Source organism: Gadus chalcogrammus, chromosome 11 (genome assembly GCF_026213295.1).
Source record: "Gadus chalcogrammus isolate NIFS_2021 chromosome 11, NIFS_Gcha_1.0, whole genome shotgun sequence".
NCBI classification, from domain to species: domain Eukaryota; kingdom Metazoa; phylum Chordata; class Actinopteri; order Gadiformes; family Gadidae; genus Gadus; species Gadus chalcogrammus.
Window position 1 is genome coordinate 7662245 of NC_079422.1, and position 18064 is coordinate 7680308.

The 18064-nt window shown below is 46.4% G+C and overlaps 2 protein-coding genes across 2 annotated transcripts in view; one reads left to right on the top strand and one right to left on the bottom strand.

The window, feature by feature from the left end:
- Positions 1 to 16097, top strand: part of tmem145 (transmembrane protein 145) — a 34234-nt gene extending 18137 nt beyond the window's left edge. Inside the window, exons 6-15 of the mRNA XM_056601347.1 lie at positions 1859 to 1943; positions 3203 to 3274; positions 4484 to 4552; positions 6357 to 6437; positions 7128 to 7206; positions 8615 to 8708; positions 9946 to 10118; positions 12402 to 12522; positions 14152 to 14340; positions 15870 to 16097. Of these exons, the coding sequence (XP_056457322.1) occupies positions 1859 to 1943; positions 3203 to 3274; positions 4484 to 4552; positions 6357 to 6437; positions 7128 to 7206; positions 8615 to 8708; positions 9946 to 10118; positions 12402 to 12522; positions 14152 to 14340; positions 15870 to 16097 (1191 nt within the window). The remainder of the gene's footprint in view (positions 1 to 1858; positions 1944 to 3202; positions 3275 to 4483; positions 4553 to 6356; positions 6438 to 7127; positions 7207 to 8614; positions 8709 to 9945; positions 10119 to 12401; positions 12523 to 14151; positions 14341 to 15869) is intronic.
- LOC130391291 (trypsin-2-like) overlaps positions 1 to 18064 on the bottom strand; it is a 229205-nt gene that overhangs the window by 167829 nt on the left and 43312 nt on the right. The window lies entirely within an intron of this gene.

Sequence of the window (18064 nt, forward strand, 5' to 3'; positions counted from 1 at the left end):
ATCTCCTCTTTGTTGCTGTGTTTTTGAATTATTCACGTCTCCCCTCTTGTGTTCTCTGTATAATTCAGTCTCTAGCGGGTCGAGGTAATGTCATACGCTGGCTCTAAAACCAAAGGCATGTCCTCCACAGCTGCCCAGGTGTAGAGCTGCACGCACAAGAGCAGATCACTTCTCCAGTTCTTAGTTTTATCGGACCAGTAGTGAAAGCAAGCATTTCTCTCAAGGTTTCAAATTAAAAGTCTTGATTTGCAGCCTTTGTTTGAAAATAAACATGTTATATACTAAACTACTGAGTAACAACCGTTGAGCATTGCTTTTACAAAAATACATTTAACACAGCCTACCTACCCAACTTTAACGTTGGGGGGGCTACGACTTTGTTTGCCCTGCTTTGACGGCTCTGTGAAAAGGGTCCATTGTGAATGTGGGTAATCCTCACGAGAGTAGTCTGCTGGCTCGTGCCCTGGTACATGAAAGCAGTAAACTCGTCATTAATGTTGTGAGCGACACCTGTGTTTGTCCTGCGATGAAACCTCTGTGAAAAAGGTCTCCTGAGCGTGTACTTCATGGTGGTTAAACCCGCTGCCCAATCAGCCGAGTCCTCACAACATGGATCACCCACGTTCGCTTTTCAGGACTTGTACTAAGTGGAGGTGATGTTTATTTTGACTAATGTTTTGCTCTTCAAGGTTTCCAATTTTTCAGTTGGCCATGGTCCTCTGTGTGTTCTACACCTTCAGCCAACCTTGAGTGTTACTCATGTGGATCTTGCTTGAAGAGTAACTAATAAAAAGTCCTCTCCTATTTTATTTTACATTCAACACATCAACATAGTACATTCAAGATACTACTGCACCATGGGCCTGTCTGCCCTCAGCTCCCTCTCTCCCATTGCACCCACTTTGCTTTCTTATTCCTGATTTATGTTCACCATACGTATTTTTTGATTCTTTCCTTCGCTCTCCTCCTCCCTATCCTGATATTGCTCTTTCTTTTTGGCCGGTCTCTCCCTCCGTTTTGTCAGTATTGATTGTGGAGCAATGCTCTATGCTTCTTGCCCTTTTGTGATAGAGGGATTGTGATGGAGTCCGGCCTTCGGCAAAAAACAATCACAGTATCTCTTATTTACTGTTCTCTCTGTTTTCTTCATTTTCTTTTCTTTCCATGTGTCTTTATTTCTTTAATTCATTTTCTATTCCGTATAATTTTGTTTTTTATAACGCATTGTTTATCGATTTATTTCTGGCTGTCCTGCCCGGCCCTTCCTTTTCCCATTACAATTGAGTTTTAACTCAAGCTTTTATTTGATTACATCACCATTTTCCCTCCTTCATTCACTTAATTCTCCTCTCTCTCTCTCTCCCTCCATCTCCGTCTTCCTCTCTCCCTCTCTCCCACTGCCTGCCTATGAGATAGTGCCTCTCAAACCTCGAGTACGACGCAGGATCACATTAATAATTGCTCTAATAATTATTGAGCGGATTACATGGTGCAGATAGACGGGAGAATGCTCTGCGCTATCATTTAATTAGCCATGCACTATCTCTAACACTGTCCCTTCTGGCTGTGACTCTGTGACCCACTCACAGCCCTCTGCTGAGCACTCACATCGGTCCTAACCTTTTCTCCTCCTTTGTATTCACATAACTTGTATTGATGAACTGTATGGTGATTCTGATAATCTGTTGTCATCCCTTGTTTGTATTTTAGTGCCTTGAAGGCCAGAGTATATCTTGTTATGGTGTACACCCTTCTGGTCCTGTAGGTCCATGTTGAAGGACTTAGTATTCCCCCTGCCCCTCTCTCCCTCTCTCTTTATCTCTGTGTCTCTCTGCGTCTCTCTCTGTGTCTTCTGCAGGGCGAGGGCCTACAGCTGGAGTATGAGATGAAACTAACCAACGGACAGTCCTTCTGGACCAAGCATTTCTCCGCGGATGAGTTTGGTAAAGAGCGATTAGACAGGACCGAGTGAGAGTCAACAGAGAGGACGAGGGAAAGAGAAACATAGAGAGAGGACAAGAGAGAGAGAGACATACAGTGAGGACGAGAGAGAGAGAGAGAGAGAGAGAGAGAGAGAGAGAGAGAGAGAGAGAGAGAGAGAGAGAGAGAGAGAGAGAGAGAGAGAGAGAGAGAGAGAGAGAGACACAGAGAGGACGAGAGAGAGAGAGAGAGAGAGAGAGAGAGCGAGAGAGAGAGAGAGAGAGGGAGAGAGAGAGGAGAGAGAGAGAGAGAGAGAGAGAGAGAGAGAGAGAGAGACAGACAGAGAGACGAGAGAGAGAGAGAGAGAGAGAGAGAGAGAGAGAGAGACATACAGAGAGGACGACAGAGAGAGAGAGAGAGAGACACAGTGAGGACGCGAGAGAGAGAGAGAGAGAGAGACATACAGTGAGGACGAGAGAGGGAGAGAGAGAGAGAGAGACATACAGAGAGGACGAGCGAGAGAGAGAGAGAGAGAGAGAGAGAGAGAGAGAGAGAGAGAGAGAGAGAGAGAGAGAGAGACACAGAGAGACACAGAGAGGACGAGAGAGAGAGAGAGAGAGAGAGAGAGAGAGAGAGAGAGAGAGAGACATACAGAGAGGACGAGAGAGAGAGAGAGACATACAGAGAGGACGAGAGAGAGAGAGAGAGACATACAGAGAGGATGAGCCAGAGAGAGAGGGAGAGATTATGGAAGGTATCGCTGATGGCACAAGCCAACACCATTTAGCACGGCCAATAAAGCACACTGAACTGAACAAATTAAAATAATGAAGGGATGGCTGGATGAATTAATGATGATGGATGAACTGAGATGAAAGGATGAGAAGCGAAGACGCCGCCTGTCTAGCTGTGTTTTTCCTGCATCATCTACGTATGATCCCCCCCCCCCCCCCCCCCCATCTCTCCTTCTCTTGCTTTTCTTACTCTCTGTCTCTCCTACTCTCTCTCGCTTGGGTTTGCTGTCTCTTCCTCAACTAATAAATTGTGGTTCCCTCTCGCCTCAACCAATTTTTTCCTCTTAATTCCCCCTCTCTCCTTTCTTCCCCTCTCTGTTTATATCCCTCTCTCTCACTCTCTGTCTGTCTCTATGTGTTCCTCCACTAACAAGTTATTGCCTCTGTTTCCCCACTTATGGTCTGCAATCTTCTGGTCCACCCCCCCCCCCCCCCCCCCCCCCCCCCCCCCGCCTCTCTCCCTCTGTCACGCCATCTCTCCATCGCAGGGATCCTGGAAACGGACATCACTTTCCTGGTTATCTTCTCCCTGGTGTTCCTCCTGTCCTGCTACTTTGCCTGTAAGTAACTCCCTCCCTCCCTCCCTCCCCCCGTCCCTCACTCCCTCCATTAACCCCCCATGTCCTCTCATCTCCCTACATCTCTCCCTCCCTCTCCCTCGCTCTCTCCCTCCCTCTCTTTCTCTCTCTGCTATGCTCCCTCCCTTCCCCCCTGTCCCCCCAAACACACACACACACACACACTCTGGCTCTCTCTTGTGATTTCCACGAGGAGACCGATTTAGGTTCTCTATATTTATATATTTCCGTGCCGGTGCGAGCCAGCTATTGCAGGCCTCGCATGCCTTGAATTCTAAAATCTCCGGATGTTTTTCACGCAAGGGTAAGGAGCACTCTATCTCCTCCGCTGTTGCTGGTCCTGAGGCTGGATAAAGGGGGAGTGAACCTCCTCCTCCCAGGGGGGGGGGGGGGGGGGGGGGCTTGGTTCCTGGGTGGGTAGGGGTGTCCATCACACTGGCAAACTGGGCTTCATTAAGTGCCAGGCAAACATTTTTTATTTTTTATTTAAGGATATCTACCACTTTATAATGCCACTTTGGAGCAGTGGTATTGTCAGGTCATTAATAGAAACAATATTCTGCTGTTAATTGTTATGATGAGAAAATGTCAGTTCTTCTGTTGTTTTTTGTGATTTTATTCAATCTAAATTGGAGAACATTTTGAGGGCTGGCATGCTAAAAAGTAGCGTTATTCAAATTTCGGCACAGTATCTCATATTACATAAAACTGTAAATTCAGTCAAAAGTGAAAGTTGAATCCATAAGAGGATATATGCCAGCTGCATTAAATAGCACTTTTCCTCAAACAGCACAAATGACTTAAATACACATTAATCTAGTGTTCCCCCCGGGGGGCTGGAGAGAAGAAAAGGAAAGAGTGTTTACGATTTCAAACCAACGCGTCTACAGTGGTTTCCCCCTATGGATGTAAATCAAACCGCTGTACCTTCAATCTATCCCACCGAGCTCCTTGTTCTTTCATTTCCTTCCATCTCCCCCCTCCCCCCCCCCCCCCCCCCCCCCCCCCCCCCCCCCCCCCCCCCCAACACACACACTCACTCCATCTCTCCATCTCTCCATCCCTCCATCTCCTCACCATCTGCTTCACCATATCTCCATACCTTTTATGTCCCTCTACTCCTCCCCTTCTCCCTCTCCCCCCCTGCTGCCTCCCTTATTCCCCCCTCTTCTGTTTGTTTTCTCCCTATAGACAATCTGAAGGGAAGACAGCTCTTCCACACAACCTACAAGATGTTCATGACAGCGGCAGGTGTTGAGGGTGAGAAAAGCATAGCAAGCACATGCACGCATGCATGCACACACACGCATGCATGTACACACACACACACACACACACACACACACACACACACACACACACACACACACACACACACACACACACACACACACACACACACACACACACACACACACACGGCACACACATCAGACTCTACAAACCAACAAAAACACTGACACATACAAACACACATAAATGCCCACATATATACACACACATTTTACAACTTCTTCCTTAAACCAGCAAGAATTTTTTGACACACACATACATACACACACATGCATGTATATGTGCACATCCACACACATCAACACACACACACACACACACACACACACACACACACACACACACACACACACGGCACACACATCAGACTCCACAAACCAACAAAAACACTGACACATACAAACACACATAAATGCCCACATATATACACACACATTTTAACATCTTCTTCCTTAAACCAGCAAGAATTTTTTGCATACATACACACACATGCATGTATATACACACATATACCACTTCAACAAACCTATTACCCTGTGCCACACACACACACACACACACACACACACACACACACACACACACACACACACACACACACACAGACACACACACACACACACACACACACACACACACACACACACACACACACACACACACACACACACACACACACACACACACACACACACACACACACACACACACACACACACACTCCAGTGCATCCCAACGAGCACATCTCATACCCTAATCCCCGCTTGAGATTAACACCACGCTCCTCACCAGCAGCGAGCAGCAGCACCTGGCCAGGCTGCTCGCACTCTGCTGCATGGGCCAGTCAAGCATGATGATGGATTTTCTGACTCTCCCTTCCTCCCTCTCTCCCTCCCTCCCTCCCTGACCCCCTGCTCCTATAAAACCCTTCTCATCTCTCCTTCATCTCACTCTTTCTGCTGCCCTGGTTATTCCTTTTCTGTCTGAACTCCCACCACCCCCCCCCCCCCCTCATCTCATCCTCCCTCCCTCATATCCTCCTCTCTCTTCCTCCTTCCCTCTCTGTTCTCCTCCTTCTCCTCTCACCTCTCACGTTAACTCCCCGTCTTGAGGATTCTCTCTGCCTTGCTTTATTCTCTCTCTCTCTCTCTCTCTCTCTCTCTCTCTGTCTCTGTCTCTGTCTCTCCCTGTCTCTCTGTCCTCTATGCTATCTCATTCTGTCCTCTGGTCTCCCTGTTCCCTTTTTTCAACTCCCCTGCCTCCTCCCTTCCCTCTCTCTTCCTCCTCTCACACTTTCTGATGTCCCTCTCTTTTCTATTATCGTTTCCTCGTTCCGCCTCTCCGTCTGTCCGGTTGTCCTTTCCCTATCTTCTATTTGCCCTCCCCACTTCTCACCCATCTCCTTTTCTCTCCCACTCTCTCTCCCGTCCGCTGTGAATTTGCTCCTCATCTCTTCTTCCTCTTCTTCCGGTCTCATCTCCACTTTTTATTCTCTTCTCCCCTGCCCTCATTACTTCTCTTCTGCTCTCATCTCTTCTTCTCTTCATCTATAACTTCTACTTCCACTGTATTCTCTTTCCCCATCCCACTCTTCTACCCCAACCCCTGCTACCACCACAACCTACCTCTCTGCACCCTCTTTACCTCTCTTTCTCCCTCTCTCTCCCTCTCTCTCTCGCTCTCTCTCTCTCTCTCTCTCTCTCTCTCTCTCTCTCTCTCTCTCTCTCTCTCTCTCTCTCTCTCTCTCCCTCTCCTACTTTCCCTTTGTCAGTCCTCAGTCTGGTGTTCCACTGTATCTACTGGGACCTCTACGCCCATGATGGCATTGGCAACGGCAGTCTGAAGTTAATGGGTAAGTTCTTGTTCCCCGCTTCAACACAGAAACCACATATACACAGAGACGTATACACAGACACACACACACACACACACACACGCAAAGAGACCCATACACACACACGCACACACAGATATACACATACACAATAACACACGCACACACAAATTCACACTCACACACAGGAAAAAAAACACATACACACACACCAATGACAATTAAGCAAAAGCAGACCAGCAGACAGAGACAGACCTGTCCAGCATACTCAGAAATGAGCACACGCCCCGGCCGAGTGCGCTCGGTGGCGGCGGCGGGCGGATGAGTGGTACATGATGGATGGAGGGGGGCTGTAGGGGGGGCAGCATGAATGGTACCTGGTGTGAAGGGCGGGAGAGTGAGGGAGTGTCTCTGTGTTTGTGTGCGTGCGTAAAAAAAGTGTATGAGTATGAGTATGTGTGGAGCACTGACCCGATTTTATCTTCCCTTATGGTGTTACAGATTTGGAAACCACAACCTAATTACCCACTCTCTGTGTGCCTCTCTCTCTCTCTCTCTCTCTCTCTCTCTCTCTCTCTCTCTCTCTCTCTCTCTCTCTCTCTCTCTCTCTCTCTCTCTCTCTCTCTCTCTCTCTCTCTCTCTCTCTCTCTCTCTCCTTCTCACTCCTATCTGCTATCTCTCCCATTCTTTCTTCCTTTTTGTCTCCAGGGAAATTATTGTTTTCCGTCAGTTTCTTGGTGTTCCTGCTTATGCTGATACTGCTGGGAAAAGGTTTCACTGTCACAAGGTGGGTGTTGGTGTGCAGCTGTCTGTCTGTCTACATGCTTGGGCCTGTGTTTAGCATTTGTTTTGTAAATTGTTTGTGTTTCTGGTTCCTGCTGTGTGTGTGTGCGTGTGTGTGTGTGCGTGTGTGTGTGTGTGTGTGTGTGTGTGTGTGTGTGTGTGTGACAGAATGGCCGCGTGGCAGTCTTGTCACACAGTGTCAGTGCTCGCTGTCACTGCATTACCGGCTCCCCTTGAGATGTCACGTCAGCTGGAGGAAGTCAGTGTTGTGACTGCAACACCGTGGTCCAGAGCCTGCCTGACTGTCTCCCTCCCTCCCTCCCTCTCTCCCATCCCTCTCTCCCTCCCTCCCCTCTCTCCCATCCTTCCTCCCTCCCTCCCATCCCTTCTCCCCTCCCTCTCTCCCTCCCTCCCTCCCTCCCTCCCTCCCTCCCATCCCTCCCCTTCCTACCTCCCTCCCCTCCCCTCCTCTCCCTTCCCTCCCTCCCTCCCTCCCCTCCCCTCCTATCCCTCCCTACCTCCCTCCCCAAACATCCCTTCTCCCCTGCCTCTATCACTCCCCTACCTCCCTCCCTCCCTCCCTCCCTCCCTCCCTCCCTCCCCTCCCCTCCCATCCCTCCCTACCTCCCTCCCCAAACATCCCTTCTCCCCTGCCTCTATCCCTCCCCTTCCTCCCTCCCTCTCTCACTTTCCCCCCCAGTCCCCCCCCCACCCTGCATCTGTGGATGGATTGATTCAGAGGGACGTGGAAGTAAACACCTTGTTATTTATGCCAAATGTTCTGCCAGACAGACTAGCACTGGGAGAAAATAGTGGGCGTTTGGCCTCAATATGCTCAGAGTGTCTCGCAAATAATAACCCAGAAATAGTATGAAAAAAAAGGAAAGTCAACAAAGACCGATCCAGAAGTCTCACACATACACACAGACACACACTGTGCCTAAATAGCCAACTGTGCTATCGTACTAAGCCACCAGGGTTCTGTGCTGCAGCTAGCCTAGACCAGCCTGAGAGAGGGACACGCTGGACCGCTAGAAGGGGTCCGGGAGACCGGGCCGTGGACTGAGGTGTTCTGGTTGATCAGCTCCTACTGATAGGGGCGCGGCTCTCCTTGGACGCATCGGTGTGTGACCGGCAAGGTTTTATAGTCAAAACAACCCTGAAGCAGACAGGGGGGCCAAGATGAGATGCCATATTTCAGTGCAGTATCAACAGATTCATAAATAGGCCTCTGTCTGTGTGTGTGTTTTTTTGGTGCCTGACCCCATCTACCTTGAGTGTTAACTGTTGCGTGTGTGTGTGTGTGTGTGTGTGTGTGTGTGTGTGTGTGTGTGTGTGTGTGTGTGTGTGTGTGTGTGTGTGTGTGTGTGTGTGTGTGTGTGTGTGTGTGTGTGTGCGTGCGGTTGCGACAGAGCGAGGATAAGTCCCAGTGGCTCTGTGAAGCTGAGCATCTACATGACAGTCTACACCATCACCTACATCATCCTCTTCATCTACGAGGCTGAGGTAAATGGCCCCATACACTACATTACCCACAGTGCACCTTGAATAGAAAAGTACTAATCCTTGTTGATTGTCATTCTCCTCGTATGTCCGAGATTAGCAAAGGATTAGGGATTTCCTGCATTTGCAGGGAGAGCAGATACAGCCCAGAAGTGGTGTAACTTGATCAATTTGCATTCATCTACTACAATGAGCTGCTTGTAAGAAACCGACAAAATGCTTAGAAAGCTAAAAATCCAGCTCGCTTTTTTTGAAACGAAAGCTCAATCTAATGTGTTAGCTCTGTTTAATGAAACATTTATGTTGAGACGGGAGAACATGGATAGGATTGGCTCGGTTTTGTTGCTATGCGGGCCGCTGACTCAATAATACATGACTACATACATAACGCTAATAGTGCCATGCATCCCTGCGTGTTTGCGGCCGTGCGAGACGCCGCGAGGAAGGCTTTGAAGAGAGCGAGGAGATGGTTGTTGGAGCGACGCTGCCGGACGCGACGCGTGGGGAATACGGACGAGGAACCATTATAACATTCTATTTAACGCCCGGCCCTGTAGTCATCTCTCCCCAGTGTGAACCAGCGGCGCCGGGGCGATGTAATCTATCTACCGCTGCCCTGGTACACGGTCCCACTTATTACACGGCTCCAAAGCTCAGGGGAGCCCCGACTAAAAATACGCCAAACTAGGTTACAATCAGAATTGAAAACGCAGAGCCGGGTGAGTTGAGGAGCAGTGATGCCAGGCCCCGGTGGACTACGGGGGAAAACTGTCGGACCCTTGTTTTTAACGTGGCCCAAATATATTTATCCTTAGCGGTCCAGCTAGCTATGTATAATGTAGGGGCGGAAGCAAAAGGCAGCCCTGTGAGTGCTATTCAATCATTAGCCTGTGAAATGTAATCCACTGGCTGTAGTATCACACTTCACACACACACACACGCGCGTGCACACAAGCATGCAAGCACAAAAGAATGTGTGTCAGTGGCCCTGTTTTCGAGAGGTGTCAATGTCGTTCCAGACTCAGAAACTTGTAGTTTACTTTTCTCCTTCAGAATTAGACTAAACCAGCCGTTGATCCAGCAACACATTTATCTTAAAGCCAAGTCGTTAATCTTTGCCTCCGAGCGAAACCAAGCCGCGGCGACATCCCACGGCTGGCAGTGATCTGAGCGTGTGCAAGCGCTACTGTTTAAATCAAGCAGCCCACCCCCAGGTTTGTCCTTGTCGCCCCTGTGCCAGTTCTTCGACCCGGGGGAGGTGCTGTACGCCTACGACAGCCCCGCGGGCTACGGCCTGATGGGCCTTCAGCTGCTGGCCTACGTGTGGTTCTGCTACGCCGTCCTGGTCTCCCTGAAGCACTACCCGGAGAAGCAGCCCTTCTACATCCCCTTCTTCACCACCTACACACTCTGGTAGGCGGCGCCCTGCGTCACCGCCGGCCCGCCTGATCCTGACTGATTGTCTGAGTGAAAATGGGGTCTCCTTGGTTCGTGTGTATGTCAATACCGCTGGCCTATTGTGAGTTTGTGAAACACTGCAGATGAGCGTGGCTTCCAAATGCTGTATACTGCTAGCCTACTTATCAGCCACTTATACACCTGTGTGTGTGTGTGTGTGTGTGTGTGTGTAACAATGTGTGTGTGTGTGTGTGTGTAACAATTGTTACTCATCCACTATCTTGTCCAATTTAAAAAAAAAAAAAAGTTTAGCCTTTCACCGAAGAGCTTATCTCATTCCTGCCTTTACACTTGGTGTATATTATACCCAGGGAGCACCAAAGGCTTCCAAGTGCAATGTCACATGTTACAATGACTGCTCAATTGAATAAGGCCTATGAATAAAGGGAAAAATAGCTGATTTATACTTGCAGTGCAATGAAAGTGTACGGGGTCTGCAGCCTCAATGCCCCTGCTTGTCCCAATCCGGCCCGTAGGGGTTCTGACTTGAGCCATAAACCCAGAGTTGCCACCCTTCTACCCTCCTACTGGAACACATGTCCTGTAACATGTCTTTGATTTAGTTTACTTAGTAGTAGAGGTGTTGAGCGCCTTGCGGTGCATCTTATGCTTTGGTCTTTGATTGTAGAAGGCTTCTCTCGCCGTTCAGAACTGTTCCTTCACCTTCTGGAAGACCATCCAGGCCTCAGCCATCTCATCCACCTCTTTGTTAAAAAGGCTAGTGTCTACGACCCCAGCCTCAGTTGAAGCTTCAGAACAGCTTCCGCCTGGCTGTCCTTCTGGAAGGGGAGTTCCCCCTGGCTCACCTCCTTGAGGAGGAGGAGTTCCTCCTGGCTCACCTCCTTGAGGAGGAGGAGTTCCTCCTGGCTCTCCTTCTTCTGGAGGAGGAGTTCCTCCTGGCTGTCCTTCTGGAAGGGGAGTTCCCCCTGGCTCACCTCCTTGAGGAGGAGGAGTTCCTCCTGGCTCTCCTTCTTCTGGATGAGGAGTTCCTCCTGGCTCTCCTTCTAGAGGATGGGGAGTTCCTGCTGTCTCTTCTTCTACTGGAGTAGTTTCTGCGAGCTCTCCTTCTTCTGGAGGAGAAGGAGTTCCTGCTGGCTCGCCTTCTTGTGGATGAGGCGATATGATAACATAAATCATACATGCTCAAAGTGGTGTGACGACCCTTCCCCCGTCATGGTGTTGTCTAGTTTGTACATCTTCACAGTCTGAAAGGCGGTAGCTTCATTCAGCTGCACCATTGTCATAATGTAAGTGCATGGTAATTGGTCTCTTGTCTTTGCCATTTCAGTGAACAGTAATTTGTCACCTGCTTGGATGCTTAGACCCCGAGAGAAAATATACCCAACCTATTAAATCAATGGACTTAAATCAAATGAGATTGCAATTAATTTCATCAAAAAGAATTGTCTCATGCTTAATGCACTTCTTGATAAACCGTAACCTTGAATAATATAATTAGAAATACATTATAGATTTCTGTTGTCCATCACTTTAAAAACTGATAATTCTGTACACACACACACACACACGCACACACACGCACACACACAAACACACAAACACACACACACACACACACACACACACACACACACACACACACACACACACACACACACACACACACACACACACACACACACACACACACAAACATACTTTTAAACATATAGAAGGCATTTGTTTTCCCCTTACATAACATCCGGGTAATGAAGGATATTTGATGCAGATTGTTGGGCTCTTCTCCATTCTGATCATTTAAGCTGTCTCTTGAAATGCACATAAGGTACCGTATGGATGTATACGACTCTAAATACATCATACTTGCTTTGGCACTTTCACAGAGCGTCTTAGCAACTGCTAACTTTCTGTCAGATTACAATGACTAATGCCAACTTTCTCAACTGCTCTCTCTCTCTCTCTCTCTCTCTCTCTCTCTCTCCCTCTCATTACGACCCTGTCTCCCCAATCATTATATTATTATCTTTCTCTTTCCCTCTCAGTCCAGTATTACTCTCGTTATTTATGTTTATTTTATTCAACTTCTTCTTTCCATCTGCTCCTATATTTAATTGTTCAATCTGTGCTATAATGTTTTTCAGTAGCATATGGTGTATTAGGTCAATTACATTACAGTCGCATGGTTCTCTTATGTTTTGTATCATCTTTGGCTAAGCGTATTGTTATGTAAACTGTTGCTATAACCATTTGTAACTCTGTTTCTTTCTTTGTTTCTAGGTTTTTTGCAGTGCCGGTCATGGCTCTGATCGCAAACTTTGGGATTTCTCGGTGGGCTCGGGAGAAGATTGTGAACGGCATCCAGCTGGGCATCCACCTCTACGCACACATAGTGTTTCTGGTGGGTGCCCCACTCGCTCTCTCACACACTCGCTCATACACTCTGGCCCAATCCCAATGTCTGGACTCACAGACTCACAGACTTTGTTGCGCGTTCTCACGACTTTATTAAGGCTTTAGGGCTGTCCCAATGTCGTATTCCAAAGGGCGTGAGGGTTTGAGTCCACACTTACCGAGCCCTTTCCGTGAGTCTGCATCAGTGCAGACTTCACCTAAGGGAATTACCCACAGTTCAAAGTGTTGTGACGTTTACCGCGGAGACCATTGGGAAATCCGGAAATTAGGAAGGTAAACAACAAGACGACGCTACTGTCAATGCGCGACCAGATGGGAATTTCGGCGTGTTTTTTGTGAGCCGGATCATTTGGATCAGCTCACCAACAAGAGCTGGCTCTTTTGGCTCCTCTCTTCATATTACAAATTATACCTTTCATAATTCAGCCAAATGTAGCCCGTTCTGACTTATGATTAGTATGTGTAGGCCAATAATCACCTAAATTATTCAATACATCCTTAATATCGAAGTACTCAAAAGTAAAAATTATATTTTCTAATATCAATAGATTGCTGTAGCCGATTGTTTTCATTGCATTCACAAAAAAACAAAAACAAAAAATAGAATTCCCAAACCGGTAAAGTGTCAGCAGCATCTTTGTCATTAAACGTTGCCACGGTAACATGTGCTCTCGTGAAGTGCTGTCCCAATCCCATAAATACCTATCTGAGCCCTTGTGGCCTTACGCACTCACTCACTTAGCACCTGAGATCAATTAAGTCGTGAGTCCTTAGTTCTTGTGAGTACTCCGTACTCAGGGCTCACTTTGGGATTGGGCCAATATCTCACTCTCTCTTTCTATCACTCACTCACTGTCTCGCTCTGCCTTCATGTATTTTTTTCTTTCACACACATACAGTTCCTCTCACATACTCATTCACTCTCACACACACACACACACACACACACACACACACACACACACACACACACACACACACACACACACACACACACACACACACACACACACACACACATACACACAGACACAACAGACACACTCTCTCCCTCTCTCTGCCATTCTCATTCCTTTACTCTCTTTCTCTCACATTCTCCCCCACGCGTACACACCTCCGTCTTTCTCTCCTAGTCTGCCTGTTTCTCTCACTCTCACAACTTTCTCACCTTCTTTCTCTTTCTCTCTCTCTGTCAATGTCTCTGTGTGCATTTTTACACATAAACACACACACACACACACACACACACACACACAGACAGACACACAATTCATCAGCTCATATGCTCCCACCAGATTCCATTTTGTTTGTAAGCCTTGAGTATCTCCTTGTCTGATTTATTCGTACCACTTCCACATTCTACTCTAGTCGTTACTTTCCTATTGCATTTCTGCACATTTAATTTCCCCAAACATTCGGCACTCGCTGGGGCGTGCATTTAATACATCACACTACATGACTAAATGATGTGCTAAAAACGAATGTGCGCAAACTAATCTCAACTCACGTCTGAGGACTTTTTCCTTGTTATGTTTCAGCATTTTCTTACGTCACGGTTTTTTCCTCTGCATCTTCTTTTCCATTGGCCTTGCCATTTCCTTCTCCCTTCTGATAGGTGATCACAAGGCCTTCCGCGGCCAATAAGAACTTCCCGTACCACGTGCGGACCTCCCAGATCGGCATCCTGCTCTCCAGCCCGGTGGGGGAGGCAACGGGGGAGGGGTTCCCTCACCACGCCTACGGGAACAGCTCCTTCCTGGGCGACTCGCAGCCCAACTTCACAGAGCTCTTCTCCATCCAGTCGGTGAGCGGGAGGCCGACGCGCCGCGGGTCCCCCTCGCACAGGGACTCCCTTCCTTTGAATCCTTGTCTTATTTTTGATCTCGCGACACGTTACAACATTTTTCAAAGAACATTGCGTTGTCCAGACACGCCGATGTGTCGGTGTATCTGTCTGTTTGATGTGGGCGTGGTCTGGTGCTACGTTGATTTAACTGCAGACATGGGGCCCTATTCCAACGGTCTGAAACGCAAGTGAGAAGCGCCAAACGCAAGTAGCTTTCTGGGCGGTTCTATGGCGATGTTGCTCTTTTCCCGGATAAATGACTGCGGATAAATTACTCTTGCGCCCGGCGCAAATCTAAAAAGGGTTGGTCTGAAGTAGCCTAATTACCCATAGGTGTGGTTTGGGCGTAACGTGCAATAAACCAATGAGAGTGCCAGCTCCCATCCCCTTTAAGAGCCATGAGCGCATTTGAATCTGAAGAGTTGATATTTTGACAGCACGTTTGCAGTCTCCGATGAGACAGATGCATGACCACATGAATTTCAAACTTCAAATGGCTCAGTTTATGGCCAAATAATATGGCCTATTTCACACATGGAATAGCATTTTTCTTCCACAACTTCAGAAATACTCAGTCCTCAAATAAATGTTGGCAAAGAAAACTTAACACACATATGATATGCGGTAACTGTGGTTCTATTTAATGATATATGCAATACATTAAAAAACATTGTTTCTTATCAGTATTGTATGCATTATCGTTATCGACTTGTGTTCCTTATATGAACACACATGTTGTCTCGAGAAAGTAGATTGGGCGTTGGTTAAACGATACAAAGATGGCCATCTTGGACTGAAAGAGTGCTTGACCAGATACATTCATCTTTACCTGGACTTATTTCAAATATTTCTGGTGTAGTCATTGCAATTTAACTCAACTCGGGGTCAAGTAAAGGTCATTATAAATATATGAGAGTTAATCAATATTCAATTATTATTGCATCATTATTCATCGCTTTTCTCTCATTATGTTTAAAATGATGACTCTTTCTCAGAAAGATTAAAGACGCTAAGGTTGGCCTAACCCTCAATAGCCCACTCATCAATATGCTAATTAATGCAAACAGGTTGCAGACCAGAAGAAGCCTTTAATCCCAGAGCTTGACCCCTTTCATCTTTCAGCAGTTTTTGTAGTGTCTGTAAATAAGTAAGTTTCCTGATAATATGCTCATTTTGCATGAAGGCCTCCCCTTGTCATGGTCCTAAATGAGGACAATTGCAAGGTGAGGCCTTCTTGCCGAATGATCATATGAGCAGGGGAGACACCTTTGAACAAATACAGTTTAGTATGTAAATGCAACAAATGTATTGGTACAAACGTGTCTCGTCTTCATTAAACAGACTAGAACCCAAACAAGGCCAAATGTAGAGGTCACCATGTTTTGTCTTACCTCTCTCTCTCTCTCTCTCTCTCTCTCTCTCTCTCTCTCTCTCTCTCTCTCTCTCTCTCCCTCTCTCCCTCTCTCCCTCTCTCCCTCTTCTCTCAGGATCCTGTGAAGACGGTGGAAGAGATGGTGGCCCGCAATGGCAAAGAGGTGGCGCGGAACAAGGAGCAGAAGATCATCACCACCGCCGCCGACTTGCTGTCTGAGTTGCCGCCACCCCCTCCTCCGCCCCCTCCGCCCATCCCCCCCCGCCTGTCCGCTCGCTCCTCCTTCACAGAGTACTTCAGCATGCAGGGTGGGGGCGGAGGGTCTTTGGGGACCAAGGCATAACAAAGTGAGATGTAAAGGACAAGAGGACAGAGAGAAAGAGAGAGAGAGTTGAGGTTGGAACGTGAGGGTTGGGCATTACAGAGTTCATAAAAAGAGTGCCAGTATTAAATGAGAAACGAGCAACATGGATTGAGTCAGAAACATCTAAAAGGGAGTGATTGTTGGGGGAAAAGCTCAAAGGGACCGACACTCGGAATATCGAATGTAAGGAAATACCAACGTTGGAATCATGGAGTGAATGCATCAGAAGCATGCCTGCAAAATGGAATCCCGAGAGCGTTCCATCCTGACCTGTGAAGGAGCGTGATCGGAATGTGACCTGAACGGCAGCAAATAGCTCAAGAGATAAGAGTGTCAAAAGCACATTGGAGAACGAAGAAGCAATAAATATTTTATGTCCGATGATGAGTAAGAGCTGTGCCGGGAGATGGATGAGAAAGTGGATTGAGTAAAGAGCAATAGCAAAACCACTGCTACATGTGGAAGCCAACTTACAAATTTTGACTTTTGACAGATTTTTGTTTAAAATGTACCAAGGCATCACAAATGATGGGCTTGAGGGGTGTACATAGTTAAGGAAGGAGGAGGTAGTATGACTTGGAATAGTTAGCTTTATAGCAAAAAAACACAAAAACAAGACTTATGTTTTGATATATTTTTTTGTGTCCACAATAAATATTTCAAATTGATGTTTTGATCAACAAAATTCTCTTGCCATGTTAACATACCTTAAGTATAGTGTTTATATCCCTGTGAGCAACAAAATAAGTTATATTCTTTGAGTATCTTTATATTGTTTTAAGCCTATGTGGCACATACCTAATTTTGACTAAAATTCAGATGTGTAAATGAACAACGTCACGTTTACTGTGGACACTTTATTTTTAAAACAAATGCATGTTTAAATTGTGCTTTTTCTCTCCAAAAGCATATATATAGATATTCAATAAATCAATACTATTTGCGCATTGTATGTATTCAAACCTACATTTTGAAGTTGCATACAATATGCTGTAGTATATTCTAAATGGCAAATCATATCTTAATAGAGGATTATGATGCTTATTTAATTCTATTACAACCCCCCCTCTCATACTATGGTATCAATGTAATAGTACCTCTATGCTTTTTTGCTTTCCATTAGACTTGAAACTAAGACCGTCATTTTTTATTTCTGTGTGTGTAGACGTTGGTGAATGTACTAATGCAATAGAGCACAACAGCGGGTGGGGGGTATTTTTGGTTACCATACTTGTATAATGTCATTGGTGGTCATCATCTTAACCTCTGTTTTTATTTCAAACATGAAAGGAGTTGTACAGCACAGTTGTACATTTCCCACACTAGTTTTACTGCAATTAACTACAAGATATTGTCCCTAACAAGTACACGTAACTGTGTCTTGGTTGATTTGCTAATATTAATAGTTGTATGATATAAATATACATGTTTTGTTCCCCCCCCCTTCAATTAAGCAATGACATAAAATATAAGTATTAGTAGACAAACTGTGAAAATAGCAACTGAAATGTACATTTTGTTTGTCCTGCATGGAGCACTTTACTGTTCCTGGTCTCATTCCGGCTAGTTGTGATCGTGTCACCGAGGAGACTAATCTGCGTTCACACAGCAACCATTCGTAATGCCATTGGTTTGAACATAACACGTGTACATATACACCTAAAATGTCTGTTCATTTTAGAGAATGGGAAATATAATGTTAGGTATAGAAGAATTCTGTAGAAATCGATCGAAGAGCAATGTGAAAGACATGTGAAGTGTCTTTGAAGAAACTGAATTTCCACTTTCAGTATATGAAAACACTCAATTAAAAAGTACAAACATACCGTCAATAGGATACAAAGGCAAACTGTATTCTAATTTATTTCCTCTCTAACATGCATTGGTTTAGCCATTGCTTATTTCAAAAACAAAAACAAGGTTATCTGGTATTTGATTAATCTAAT